The sequence below is a fragment of the Macrosteles quadrilineatus genome, unplaced genomic scaffold, assembly GCF_028750875.1.
Source record: "Macrosteles quadrilineatus isolate MER2022 unplaced genomic scaffold, UCM_ALF_1.0 Scaffold_1__1_contigs__length_201487025, whole genome shotgun sequence".
In the NCBI taxonomy this organism is placed as follows: Eukaryota; Metazoa; Arthropoda; class Insecta; order Hemiptera; family Cicadellidae; genus Macrosteles; species Macrosteles quadrilineatus.
In genome coordinates this window covers 167,905,296-167,919,080 of record NW_026542594.1, presented here as the reverse complement: position 1 = coordinate 167,919,080, position 13,785 = coordinate 167,905,296, and the positions used below count along the sequence as shown (strand labels likewise).

Below are 13,785 nucleotides of genomic sequence, written 5' to 3'. Positions count from 1 at the left end.
TTTATTTATATAAATAATGAGTACCTACGGTTGCTGCTACAGGGAAGGTATTGAGGTGTGTTTTAAATTGAAATGTTGATAGCTCAATATGAAATAAACAAAATTTCCAAATTAAAAAAAAATATATATCCATAAACGAGCAACCTACAACAGTTTACTTATTCTCCTTAGAATAACATGGGAATTTTAAATGTAAAGTTGTTTTTTTTACTATTTGTGTAACCGTTAGGCATGGTATACAACAAGGCTTTGAAATATAAAATTATTTCTTTTTCTCTACAAATGGCCTGGAAATAAATTGTGAAATTGTATGTTTTTAGAGTAAAAAATGGGAAAAACAAATTTTTACCCCATACAACCACACATAAACCCCCGTTCCTATAGTCCGATCATGCTGGTTCGCAATCTCGTTCGAAAGTAGGTTTACACATTTCTACTAAATTTCATCAAACTCATCTGATAATTTTTGCTCAAGTTATCGCATTAACGGAAACACACACACATAATTATATATATATTTATATGAATTTGAACGGAGGGTGTTTTTGGCCTCTGGGGACCTTAAAACGAAAAAGTAAATCCCGGGTCCAGGTCTTATGATGAGTACTACGATAATAGCTTATTCCCTATATGGGAAATTTGCTAAAAATTATGAAATGTTTTTACAACCCATCCAAAAACTGTTTTATTTATAGAAAAGGAGCCATTCCCTACAGACATTATACACTCTTTGGTTTTCTAAAGTGTATGAACTTTGGTTTATTGACTAGTATCTAGTGTACTCCGTGGAACCAAAGAATTGCATTATTGCATACGTTTGAAATTATTATCAAATAATGTACCCTTGTAGGTTAGCGCAAGTTTTAATAAACATTACGCTCATAACAGATTAATAGCTCATTGAAAATCACACACAATACCGGTACAATAAACTTTAAGGATATACAGACACAAATTTAAAGCGTTTATCCATCAAACAGCTAAGGGTCGAGAATCATGCGATATTTATTACAAAAAAGGTATTAAAATTAAAAAGGGCTTGATTAATAAATTCCGTCAGAGAGATTACTTGGTTTTATTTACATTCAGGTTTAACATTCATATGTTTAATGACTTTTGAAACATTAATTTTTTTAGCATCAATATTGATGCTTAAAGCAAATATTTTTACTTTACCTAAACAGAATGTAAACAATTAAAACCCTACTTAAAACAAGACAAATATGAGATATGGCAAGCATATTCATAACCTTAAAACTATAAACATAAAATATAATTCAACAATAGAACATAAAGTAAAAGCTCATTCGTACCCGAAATGTATAAAATAACCCTTTTAACTCTACAACTGAGCTACAAAATATGATATGTTACAAAAATATATTTATAAAATACAAACCGAAGGTACTTAAATTTTAAAATACAAAACCAACTAATTGCTTGGGGTCCTTAAAACTACATTACACTTATAGGAATTAAACTATTTACAAATGCAAAATTTTTGTGCTAATTTGAAAATGGTAGCTGACAGCTTTGGGGTTTAACTACTATTTTTTAAAGTCATGAAACATCATATAACATAAATAGGCTCTTGACTTTTTTATTCAATATAAGTCTTAAACATATAAAAGAGCTTAAAACCAATGGTTTAATCATGTTTGTTTGAAGTACAGTTCATTATATCGATTTTAAGGATATGTCTTACAATAAAATTAACTACATACTCTTTGTTAATGCTATGATGGGTTCTATGCCTATAGTTACTGTATTAATGATATTTTCTATGACACCATCATGAATATGGATGCTTAAGGCAACTGCCAGATCCAAAACAACTATCATCGTGAACAATTTTCATAAAAATATACTTATGCAGTTTTATACAAAATATCATAATCTAATCAGCCTATGAGATTTGCTACTTATTTATTTCCTGCTAATTTTACTCGTTGATTTTTTTATATACATTTTCTTCAAAAATATATTCTAGATCAAAATTACACAAAATGGCAGTCCTCTTTGCATTTTGGAATGTTAACATCTACTTATCACATAAAAACTCAAAGTCTTTACCTGCAGAAGCAGATAAAAAATACAGTTAATTTTTAGTTAGTAAAAATGTAAACTAAACTTTCAAGCTTCTAAGCAAATTACAAAGTTTTAAATGCAACGATAATTTATTTAATGTTATATTTTACCTTGTTCAATCGACCCTTAGTTTAGCATAAAATGATTTAAAAATAGTAAATTTGTTAAGGGATTCCATGGTTAATTAATGTTAACTCTAGGTTTCAAATAGGCACACCTCAGTGTTTTAAGATTAACAATAATTATAAGAATAGTTGTTTACATCTAGCAAATTAACTATGTTTGTGTGTCTAATAACAGCAACAATAACAAAACAACAATAATGTTCAACAATAGAAAAGGAATCTTGTTTCCTACGATTTTGATATTTAATAAAAAAAACAGCTGCTTATACATTCAAAAGTAATCTTTAACTACCAAACAGCTGATGTTGAACTAACTGTAGGGGTCCAGATGCTTATTTATTTATGTTGTTATATCAAAGTGTGTAGGATTGAATTCTCATTTGCAAGTTTTGCTGTATAAAAAGAAATCCGAGCAAGAGTTTGGGTAAACCATTATTTAAAATAGTTCATACCACCTAACACTTCTCACACATTTATAATATTGGATGAAAGTTTATTATTATTATATGTTGTATTATTATTACTTTTTTTACTTTTTCAATATGATTTATACAATATTAAACCATACAGAAGTTAATATTCAGAAAGTTTTGGCTGAAGCAATATTTCCTAAGTTGATTCCCACAAATATTGTCATTTGTTGCTTATGTATCACTCAACATTATATTTTGCATTGTCATTGCTGAAAAATATTGTTACTTCAAGGAAAATATTAAAAGTTAGGCCTGTTCTTCATTTAAGCACTTTTTCTAAGGTTAAATCACAGAAACGTTCTTTCAACCCACGCTTAAACCACCATCTGATTTTCTGGTAGAATGTAAGTTTAGTAACCAAAAACTTCAACCAATGATCCAGCAAGGAATTTTTCTTATCATTCCTAAATGTTGGAACTTTATGCCGATTTATTTGTGGTAGACAGTTTTAAAACTCTTGTAGAGTTTAAATTCCTATCTGAAGTAGAATATGTATCCTTAAATTTAATAAAAAACATAATATCTCAATTGGTAACCATACAATTTTAAAACAACTGTACATTTCAGATTTTACAATACTAAAACAATAAAAAAATTCAACTCGGTTGGTAAACATTAAACAAAATAAAACAATTATTAAATACGTTATAGCCATTGCTTTGAAATAAATGTTACACTGCTATATACACAACAAATTCATCAACAATCGACAAAGCATTAGCCAATATTGTACATCGCTTTGCATCACATTGACAAAAAGCCTCATGCTGTTGGAATGTTCGGAGGTATTTCTTTAACAGACATTACCAACCTTACGAATATATTCTACAACAACTTCCTACGAGTCTAGTTATTGTCATCCTCGAAATATCATTAAAAATTATTACTTCATGACATCGAAAACAAATACAATACAGGAACTAGATTACAATCATTCAAATCATGTTGAAAGTTTAACAAAATCTATAGAGAATGAAAAGTCCTACGTATTGTATTGATATGAAAAATAATACTCTCTAGGAGGAGACAACGATGGGCTGGAAGACTTTTACACTTTGGCCGGTGCTTGCTTGCCGACAACCATCATCGACTTTTGTAGAAGTCTGGTTAGCGCTCCTGAAAAATCAGACATACCATTGAACAACCTGTATTGCTTATAAATGATTTTTAGGTAATCAAAATTTCCTTGAATACCGGTAATCTACAAAGATGTAAATTTGTTCTACATACCAAAAACCAAACAGTACAAGCTCATTCAAAAATAACATTTGAAAATAAGAAAGAACAAACAAATTTAAAGTTGTAAAGAATTTAGTTGTTATGAGTATCAGTCACAGAAACAGGATACAGTAAGTTTAAGTGTAAACTAGATCAGCCAGATCAGCTGTTTTACTGTTGCATTGTTGTGTTTTACTTATGAGGGAGATCATTTTATAATAAACAGAAATAACTAAAACTAAAAGGAACAAAAAGTGTATTTTGTAGGACAGAACTTATAGAAAAGCTAGAGTTTGCTTGTAATAATACATCTGCAATTGGATTTATATATGAAAGCTATTATTTTATAAAAATCATTAATAAAATAATAAAACATAGCCTTGGCATTAAATTTTGTAACCAATTCCAAAATATTAATCACTATACAACCTAAGTCAAGCGTCAATTTGGAAATGTTCTAAAGCCAGAAGCTTTAAAAAAATTACAATAGTTTAACTACAGTACATTATTTTTTCTAACAATAATAAAGTCACTTACGTTTGCTTAAATCTATTTTAAGTTTGATTTGCTAATGTGCAATTAACACAAAAGTTATAGGTGCAGAAGACAGAAGGGAAAAATACAACACTACAATAAATTACTCGTATAAGTATGTATCGAAGATTCCCAAAATAAATAATCGCTACTCAGTAGTAGAAAAATATTTCTTGATCAGCCACTGCCTGAGTGGACAAATAATAGAATTCCATTTTTGAAAAAATTAATTTTTCAAGTAATAATGTACAAGTAAGCATTTCAAGAGCATATATTGAGCATATATTTATTTGGGTATCTTAAATACTAAACTTATTATTAGTAGAGTCTTGCATACTTGAAACATCATGATATAGATGTTAAAGTGAGATATACTTTAAAATTAATTCAAAGATTTATTTCAACAAGAAACATGATTGAACTTGTAGTTTTAAGTTTACAAGACTCTACTGTAACACAAAATTATATAAAGTATTACTATTACTTCCACCCATAATTACCAGATCCTAAACGGAAGCTGAATAGATTAGTAAATGCATACACTATGTTTAAATTAGTCAGTCAGACAAAACATTATGGTAGGGGTGTGAGTAAGAGATAAAGTGCAAAAGAAAAGGAAGATGGAAAATGAGAAAACAAAAGTTGTCACCTGTTTCTTCTGTGGCCTTACAACCACACACAGCTTTTGTAACACATGGGTCGAAGATGCTGTGGAAATAAAACATGGAAATTATGAAATGATTGGAGAAAGTAAAGAGTAAATTATTAAATAATTATGAAGTAAATAAACATAATGGATGAGGTTAAACTTAAGGTATTTGTTTCGTTTTACTTAAACAAAAATATTTAAAATGAAAGTTAACACTGGATAGTGGAAATCTTATCAACTTTTGGCTATTCATTTTTTGTTCATCAACACCTAATTAAAAGAAACTCCTCCTATTAGTTTGTGGATATTTATAGGCATGCACTGTGGATGGGATACTCCCTGGTGTGGATTAACGTCCGCACTAGTGAGTATTACGACTATCCGCAGTACTATCCTGATAATTAGACCAATTCGTATATACCAAGGAAAAATGTGGTTCAGATTCCACTGTAAACTATAGGTCCCTTAGTTGCCATTAGCTGTTTGGGCTATTAATTAACAGCTGTGTCTAAGGAATATGTCGGCCTTAGTCACTAACAAGACTACAAGATCACGCTACTCATCCTACACTCATCTCCATTCATATTTGGATTTAAAAAATACCTACAGTACTTTGTATGGTCGTCATTTCAATTAAAAGTATTAAAAGTATTAAAGTAGCCTATTTATTCACCACAAATCAAAATTGATGATTAAATCAGATCCAATTTTTCCTAACTGACAAAAAACGAGTCTTGCAAATTCAATATTTTTTATGTTGTCAGATAAACCAGAGAATTTGTCACAACCTTTTATCTTGACCAACTGATTGAATTCATTCTCCCAATGACAAATACAAATATACAGCAAAAAGAACATATAAATTTAGATAAGACAGTAAAAAGTGAAATAATTAAATCATATATGAAAATTGTAAAATGCATAAAATCTACTATTTAATAACAAAAACATAACACTTTTTGAAAGCATAAAATAATTCCCCTAAATGAGCAAGATTTCATAATTGATAAATGTTTACAAAACTACAATACTTAGTAAATTTACTGGACACAGGTTACAGATTATACTACCCAAACTAGAAAAGATTATTTTTGTTTTTTACTGATTTAGTTGCTGTGTTGGCAAGTGAAGAGTCAGGTTTCCAACAAATAAGGATTTTAAAGCTAATTGACTTTTTTTACTCAATAAAACAAAATAATATTCATGGATAACATTATTCTTTAAATTGTAGTAGATACAAATTAATCAAACTAGAGTTTTAACTTACCAACAAATTTCTGGAAGAACATTGGCTTATTCTTCCACGCAATGAATACCAAGTAGACAGGTACGCTCGAGAAAATCATTAAACAACCAATACCTGTGAAAAGATTGAGTCAGTTAGAAAATGTGTTGATAGCAAAACCTCACAAGAAGTTGGCCTGAAAAATTACTAAAACATATGAAAAACAACATTTTTCTCTTTAATATCCAAACTGAAATCTAAAACCTTACAAATGTGTTTGCCAAGCTGTTTTCTGAAAGATTGGCTCGATAATTAATATATCCCACACCCAGAGAGGGCCTTAGGCACGTGCGACAGGTGCGACCGCTTATGGCCCCACACGTTGGGAGCCCCGGGCTTGGTGTAAAATATAAATCAAATTCAATTTTACTTCAATCATAAAAAATGGGATGTATAAATTAAACTTTACGATTTTTCTTGGCCAGTAGTATTATTGTTGGGATACTACATTTTGGTAGTAAGGGTTCCGCTCTGAATGTTTGCACTGAGCACCGACCCACCTAACGTCGGCTATGTGGCCACATCTCTAATATTTAGACTGTCCCCTGTGCTTCCTTCCACCTTTTGGTGATGTAGATGCGTGTTAGTATTCATTTAGATTATTCTTGTTTTCATTATACATTCATTCAATGTACAATAAACTGCTACTTTAGTCAATGTAAGTTTTTACATAAGATCCCAACATTTTGCAGTCTTTAATGGAAGACTTGTTACTCAGACAGAAGACTTACCAGTTTCTACAGGGCTGGCGATCATAGGCACGATGGTTACGAACAAGCTGCACACAATGTACAGGATAGGCCAGAAGAGGTTCACTTTGATTGGTCGAGCCAGATTAGGCTGAGTCCATCTCAGGACTGGCAAACACAGAACGGACACTCCGATACTTAACTACAAAATGCAAAACAAAATTAGCTTACATATCGGAACTTGCAAAAAAAAAACAAGTAATTACATTCTAATACTCCTTTCACACTATATGATTTATGCTGTCCGGTTTAAATCATTACGATTTTATGTCGTTTATATGTTTCTTCCACATTAAATGATTTCTGACCGTAGGGCAAGATATGAATTTGTTTACATCGTACAAACAGAAAAAAAAGTAAACAGTGTCCAATTGACAGGTCAGATTGTAAAAAATGCACATTGGAACAGCTGATCTATTTGTGCGGGCTTGTGGGCTCCCGTTCAGATGAAACACATGATAACTTGGATTTAACACGTTGCCTACCAGCCTTCACTCTCCTCTGTATGAGGGACTTTGTGTGAGACCTCTGGTCGTGAATGTGTTACATTAACTACATGTGCCACTGACAAACGGCCATGGTGCAACAATCGTCTGGTTCTGTGGCAGCGGGTGGCTGCAAGCCGGCCGGGTTTCTGTCGTCGCCGTAACTGTGTAGTGTGAAAGCTCTCATGCTCTTCTTTAGATTACAACTAAAAACAGCAAAAACCGTGTTGGGTGAAAGGAGTAAGATATCAGTTGTATTTATAGGAAAATATCAAACAGTACAATATTTGGTTCTGTTCTATCTTGCCATTAATATTGTCAAACGTCTTGACAACGATCATGTTACAATCAACCACTGACTTCTTGCTAAGTAGATAAAATAATAATGATAACTTATCATCATTTGGTCCAGAATTAATTGATCCTCAGACTCAGACCATAGTCATATTCAACACCGAAAGTTATTCAACTACATAACTGTTAAATCATTGTGGGGATTGCTTGAAATAAAATCTTAATTGTAACCAACTTCGGTAAATGTAAAATAGTTTTTTTGTTGACATGATTAAAGATTTATAAAGAAAATCACACACAATGTTCTTACCCAAGTAGCAAAACCAACGTAGTTGATAAGAGCAAAGATGTCGGAGACCGTTAGATACATCATTGAAAGCACTGCCTGAAAAAAGACAAGTCTTTGATAAAAAAACCTTGAATAAAATTATTAGTTTACAGGGACTACTAATTTCAATAACAATGGCAAAGGGAATAATATATATAAAAAAAATAAGAAGTTGGTTGATATTCAATTCCCACAATAAATATGTTGCCAGCTTTAGAATACAAATTATTTTAGTTTAATTGAGCTCTTGACAGTGTCATGTTTGTAAATAACTGATTTCTGTAGTATAGACCAACTATTAAACAAAATCAAACTGAAAGGACAACAACATGCTGTAAATTGTAGCATCCTAATATGTCACATAAATTGTCAAAGAATGTAAAACCAATCGGTTCGTATTATTACAATTGTAGCAAATTCTGTGAGCGACTCAATTAATTTTTAGCCAAACCAAACTTGAAGGATGACTTGTTGTAAACTGCCGCATCTTTTACATTAAGCCATCAACCATTAAAGCATCAACAACTAAAAGAGAATAATAATTTTCCAGTAGCATAATTCTGTGTGTAGGATTATTAACCTATTTTTATCCTTAATGAAAAATTAGCTACAGCAGGTACATATAGACGGTATAGTAGTTTTTCATTACTAGTCTCAAAAGTGACTTATTGCAGGGAGAGATTTTGCCGAGCATGGAATAAGCTATCGAGCCCCGCAGTAACACTTTTGAGACGAGTATTGAACATTATTTTTCATTACGATATAAAAAATTTGTATGAATATTTTTGTTTATTCAACTTAGTATCAAGAAAAAAGGCTGAGTTTCCGTGCTTATGTCGAGGTACAAAACAGTGCAACAGCAAATAATATGCAACAGCTGATTGGTCTGCACCGCAAAATCCCATAATGGTTACTTTCCGTGCACCACAAATGCACAGAAAAGACGTTATGTAATTTTGCCGTGCAGTAGCGGGAATAACATATTTTCTTAGCTCATTTTACGTTTGAAAAGTTTACTTTCGTGTGTAGGATAATGAAAAAAACTATTTCAGTATTGAAGGATGAGAGATGAGCTTTTTGAACAAAACCACTCCAACTGGTACACTCTCTCTGGAGTTTTTCACTCTAACTTGTACTTACCATTACTAGTACGGCTGGGGTGGGAGTAAGGCGGGAAATTTGAATCATAGTAAGAATTTCCGGCATCTGTCCTTCACAAGCACCTGCGTAGAACAACCTGAGAAACATTCAGATATATGAATTTGAATCTCATTTGTAAAACACAAATTATGCTTGTAAAACATAAACTATGTACTGATTTTTAAGTATCAGGGGCGTACCCAGTGATAGAGTTTGGGGGGGGGGGGGGGTCATAAATATCCTAAATAAAATGTATGTTTTCAAAGTCTGGTGGGAGCTCGGGCCCTCTTGGCCCCCCTCCCTGGGTACGCCCATGTTAATTATCTTGTATCAGTTACCATTTATTTAGGTTGTGATAAGTGATAATACCTATACTTCACCCTCAAATCTGAAGCTTACCAGTTTGATCCTTAAAAGATACACTTTTGGATTCTATTTTCTCTTATAGTCATTGGGCTGCTAATAACTAATCAGTAACACTTTCTGACAGGACCTGGAGCACTTATTTTAACTGATATTTTTAAATCTCAATAGTATATTAGATAACCAGACAAACCCCAACTTTTGAAGTTTGTTTGCATTCAATATTTTTGCAGGTAACAACTTTTGAGCATTTGTTAACAGTCCAATAAAATTGTGCTCACAGAAGATTATCAAATTTTAAGAAATGGTTTAGTCAAAGACTAAGAAAAATACAGACCTAGATGAGGTAAGGAGGACTCCATTGACAGCACCAAAAGTAGACATGGCTACAAACACGGGGATCGTCCATGCCATGAATCCAAACACTCGGTTAGCGAAGGACTGAAATCAGAATCAGAATCATATTTATTAACCATCAAGAGTACAAATAGTGTTAGATTACAGTTGTGTGAAAACAAAAATAGTGTGGGACTATAATCTGGAGTCAATTGTAGCTAAGATTTTTATTGATAAATTCTTTGAGTGGGTAAGACGGCGGGTCAGGAGGCATGCTTTCAGTACCGATCTCAGCACGTTCCTTCTCTTGGTGATTGGTGTGCATTTCTTGCAATAGTGAATTATGTAGTTTTCGGCCGATGTAGCAGTGTTTAGTTCGTTGTTTAGTTAGCCGTTTAGTTGTAGCTTAAAGTGGTGTGCTGGCAGGGGGTATAGTTCACACTTCTGGTGTTGTGATAGTGATTCTCCTTAATTGTTCCTTTGCAGATCTTTTACTGGAAATCATCAATGCACCTTACAATCTAGAAACTCATAGTGAATTAAATAATTGAAAATCGTGTGTAGTAATTCAAAGAGATTACTCATCAGTAGGCTAACTGGTTTTTACAGAAAAGTGGTGCCATCCCCTGATGGTACTTGGAATTGCCGTTGTGATTGATATATTACTGGGTGTCCCAGAAAGAAATGCAATTTCATTTTGGATTTTGGGTAAAGCCAAATGTCCAAGAGAGATAAGATAAGGAGCTTATCAGGAGGAAAATTATTTGCCATCGATTGCTTTTCCAGTGCTTTCTGTTTAAGTGACAATTACCAAATGCTTTCTTATGTGACAATTCAACGATACTCCCGCGCTAAATACAGACTTCATGATCCCAACCAAATACCATCAGTGAACATAATTAAATGCTGGGTACCGGTACGCAAATTTAAAGCTACAGGATCAACTATGAACCCTCGTCCCATCGGTCCCCATAGAGAAGTGCGTTCAGAACAACATATCGAGCATATTACAAAATTGGGCTGTATTTCTTTGAGGATAGCCAAGGGAACACTGTGACACTAAATTTCCAGCTATACAAAACAATGATTGATGATCATTTACAGCCGTTTTTGTAGACGTTACCTCCGGCTAACAGGCAAAGATTGTGGTTCCAACATGACGGAGCTAGCCTACAAGTCATTCAGTAGGAGACACTCCATGACTGCAATAAGGCAGCTGTTTCGTGGGAAAGTCATTTCCAGATTTGGTGACATCAACTTTCCTCCGAGAAGCCCAGACCTAACTTCATTAGACTTTTTTAGGGTATCCAAAAAGTTGGGTGTACAACAACGCTCCTGCTACCCAACATCGTCTGAAGCAAAATATCCGTGAGGAAATTTAAGCCATCCCACCAAAACTCTGCCATCGAGTCTTCGCAGATGTAAGGTTTTGTTTGGCGGAGTGCCGGCGCCGGAGGGGTCTACATCTGAATGATGTAATCTTTCACAAGTAATTTCCCTGAAGTTTAAAAACACGTATTCTTGCAAAAATAGCTCTAAATAAAGCCATTTTTCTGTTTTCTTCGTTTTAAAAGTGCATTCCTTTCTGGGACACGCAGTATACATTTGTATTACTACATGTATACAGTATTGCTATTTTATGTGAACAGCTGTTACATTTAGAAGGAACACATATTACTCGACAACACAATGATAAATTTAAAGTCATCATGTCTAAATGTCAATTAAGGGTAAATGTCAATGCTGTAGTGAAGCATATGTAGTATGGTATATATATATAATATGAAACGATAAAAAAAATGAATTGATAATGTAATCATATATCAATCAGGAGTACTAAAACATCTGTTTTCACTGCCGTAAAACAAACACATTTTTTCAACTTGTTTACACTCACCACAGCTACGGCCTCCGAACCCAGCACCTCCTCAGGGCTCAGTGTCGTGTAGAAAGCTACGTTGGTGGCGACGTACACCACTGTCACCAGAGTACAGGAGATAGCGATGGCTCTGGGCAGGTTCCTATAATACGACAGGATAATTAAATAGAAATGTTTTTTGTGCCATCCCAGTTAAAAAACTTGAATTCAATTTTAATTTGTCTTTATTGTTCTTGCCTAAGCTCTTGAGTTATACCGGGGCCTTCTTCCCCTGAAGATACCACAAAAGCTGTTGAAATACTTAGGGTGACACAAACATCTTACCCATTCAAAAACTCAGGCAAATCTAAAAATTAAAAAAGAAACGAAAAAAGAAAGAAAATAAATGATAGGAAGGTTGTATGAAGGTAAATCTAATATAAATAAAAACCTTTTCTCAATTTACAGATCACTGATTTTGAAAAGAACTCCTGTCAACAGTATGGGTGGTCGAGTAGTTTGGAACGATAAGAGGATACTTGAAAATAATTTGAAGAGTTCTAAAATAAGAAATAAAAAAACTTACTTGATGGGATCTTTCAGCTCCTCAATGATGAAGTTCAAATAGTTCCTGAAATCACATACAAGAATATTTAAGAAGAATAATGATAATTAAAACAAAGGCCAAAAGAAAAATATAATTTTCTTTGTTATGTGTGGTTATACAGTGCTTCCTATATTTTACTAATAAAAAGTTCGCAAGTTTGATCTTGATTACATTTTTTTATGGTTTAATACTGGACCCACCTGTCCTTGATTATAGCTTAAGCATAAGTATTTTGTATTATTTAATAACCAATATGTAATATGGTATATATTATTTTATATATAGCATCTATTATTCTATATATTATTCTATGGCATCTAACTCCTTCTACACTCACCCTGCAATCATATCCACTTTAAACAAATATGTATATCAAATGTGTCACTATCTGATTAGGAAATTAGTTAAACAAAGAAAATATTTATTTATAAACATGAAATAGTTATTTGTGTAACTAGTGGTGAAAGTGGCACTTTGCTGCACACGAGAGCAATGTTTACGCACGAGCCGCAGGCGAGTGCGGAATGATCTCGAGTGCAGCAAAGGCCTTTTTCACTCGTGTTACACATTATATTTTTCCTACAGTCACTATAAAGCATATAAATAATTAGTCTATCAAACACTATACAACACGTTTTTAGGTTCAGCTGGCGACACAAATGGTGCCCTAGAGAAAGTAGTACCCGCGGTCCGTATCACTCCGCTATTTTTCCTCGGCAAGAAATGTGCTCCGCGTTTTGAGAATATAGTTCCGTATGTTTTTCTAATTTGAAGTGGTTTCCGCGCCTAAAAAAATGCTTTAAAGGTATTTTCTTGTTTATTAAGATCTAGGAATGTTTTAAAAACGTTTAAAAGAAAAGGCCAGAAAGTTAAGAAATACCGAAACTATAAACACGAAATGACAGGTTAAATTGTAGTTATAATAGTCAATCAGCTGCTCATAGTATTTTTATCTTTAAGTGTTGCCAACCTATTTCCAAGCGTACACGGATTACGTGCATAATAAAACCACGCTGTTTTGTGTTGTTTCGTTAGAATCCTGATGTGCGGCAAAGTATAAACCGTACGGCAAAGTATAAACCGTACGGCAAAGTATAAACCGTACGGCAAAGTATAAATATGCAGCAATTAGCAGCTTTCTGTACTATAAACAGTACAAGGAAGCCAACTTTGTCGGGAGACTGAAGGAAAAAAATATTAAATTAAATTTCAAAGCGATTGTAGTAAATTATTATGCTCATGCGTTTATATGA

At 32.9% G+C, this 13,785-nt stretch overlaps 1 protein-coding gene across 2 annotated transcripts in view; it reads right to left on the bottom strand.

Moving 5' to 3' along the window:
- Positions 1–1,065: 1,065 nt before the first annotated feature.
- LOC128989355 (Y+L amino acid transporter 2-like) overlaps positions 1,066–13,785 on the bottom strand; it is a 79,656-nt gene continuing 66,936 nt past the window's right edge. Inside the window, exons 6-14 of one of the 2 annotated variants that reach the window (XM_054411245.1) lie at positions 12,512–12,556; positions 11,965–12,088; positions 10,069–10,172; positions 9,369–9,465; positions 8,211–8,285; positions 7,104–7,263; positions 6,355–6,447; positions 5,088–5,146; positions 1,066–3,802 (exon numbers count right to left, since the gene is read on the bottom strand). In XM_054411245.1, coding sequence (XP_054267220.1) covers positions 3,794–3,802; positions 5,088–5,146; positions 6,355–6,447; positions 7,104–7,263; positions 8,211–8,285; positions 9,369–9,465; positions 10,069–10,172; positions 11,965–12,088; positions 12,512–12,556 — 766 coding nt within the window. In that variant the 3' untranslated portion in view covers positions 1,066–3,793. The remainder of the gene's footprint in view (positions 3,803–5,087; positions 5,147–6,354; positions 6,448–7,103; positions 7,264–8,210; positions 8,286–9,368; positions 9,466–10,068; positions 10,173–11,964; positions 12,089–12,511; positions 12,557–13,785) is intronic. The other variant, XM_054411251.1, reaches the window with a different exon arrangement.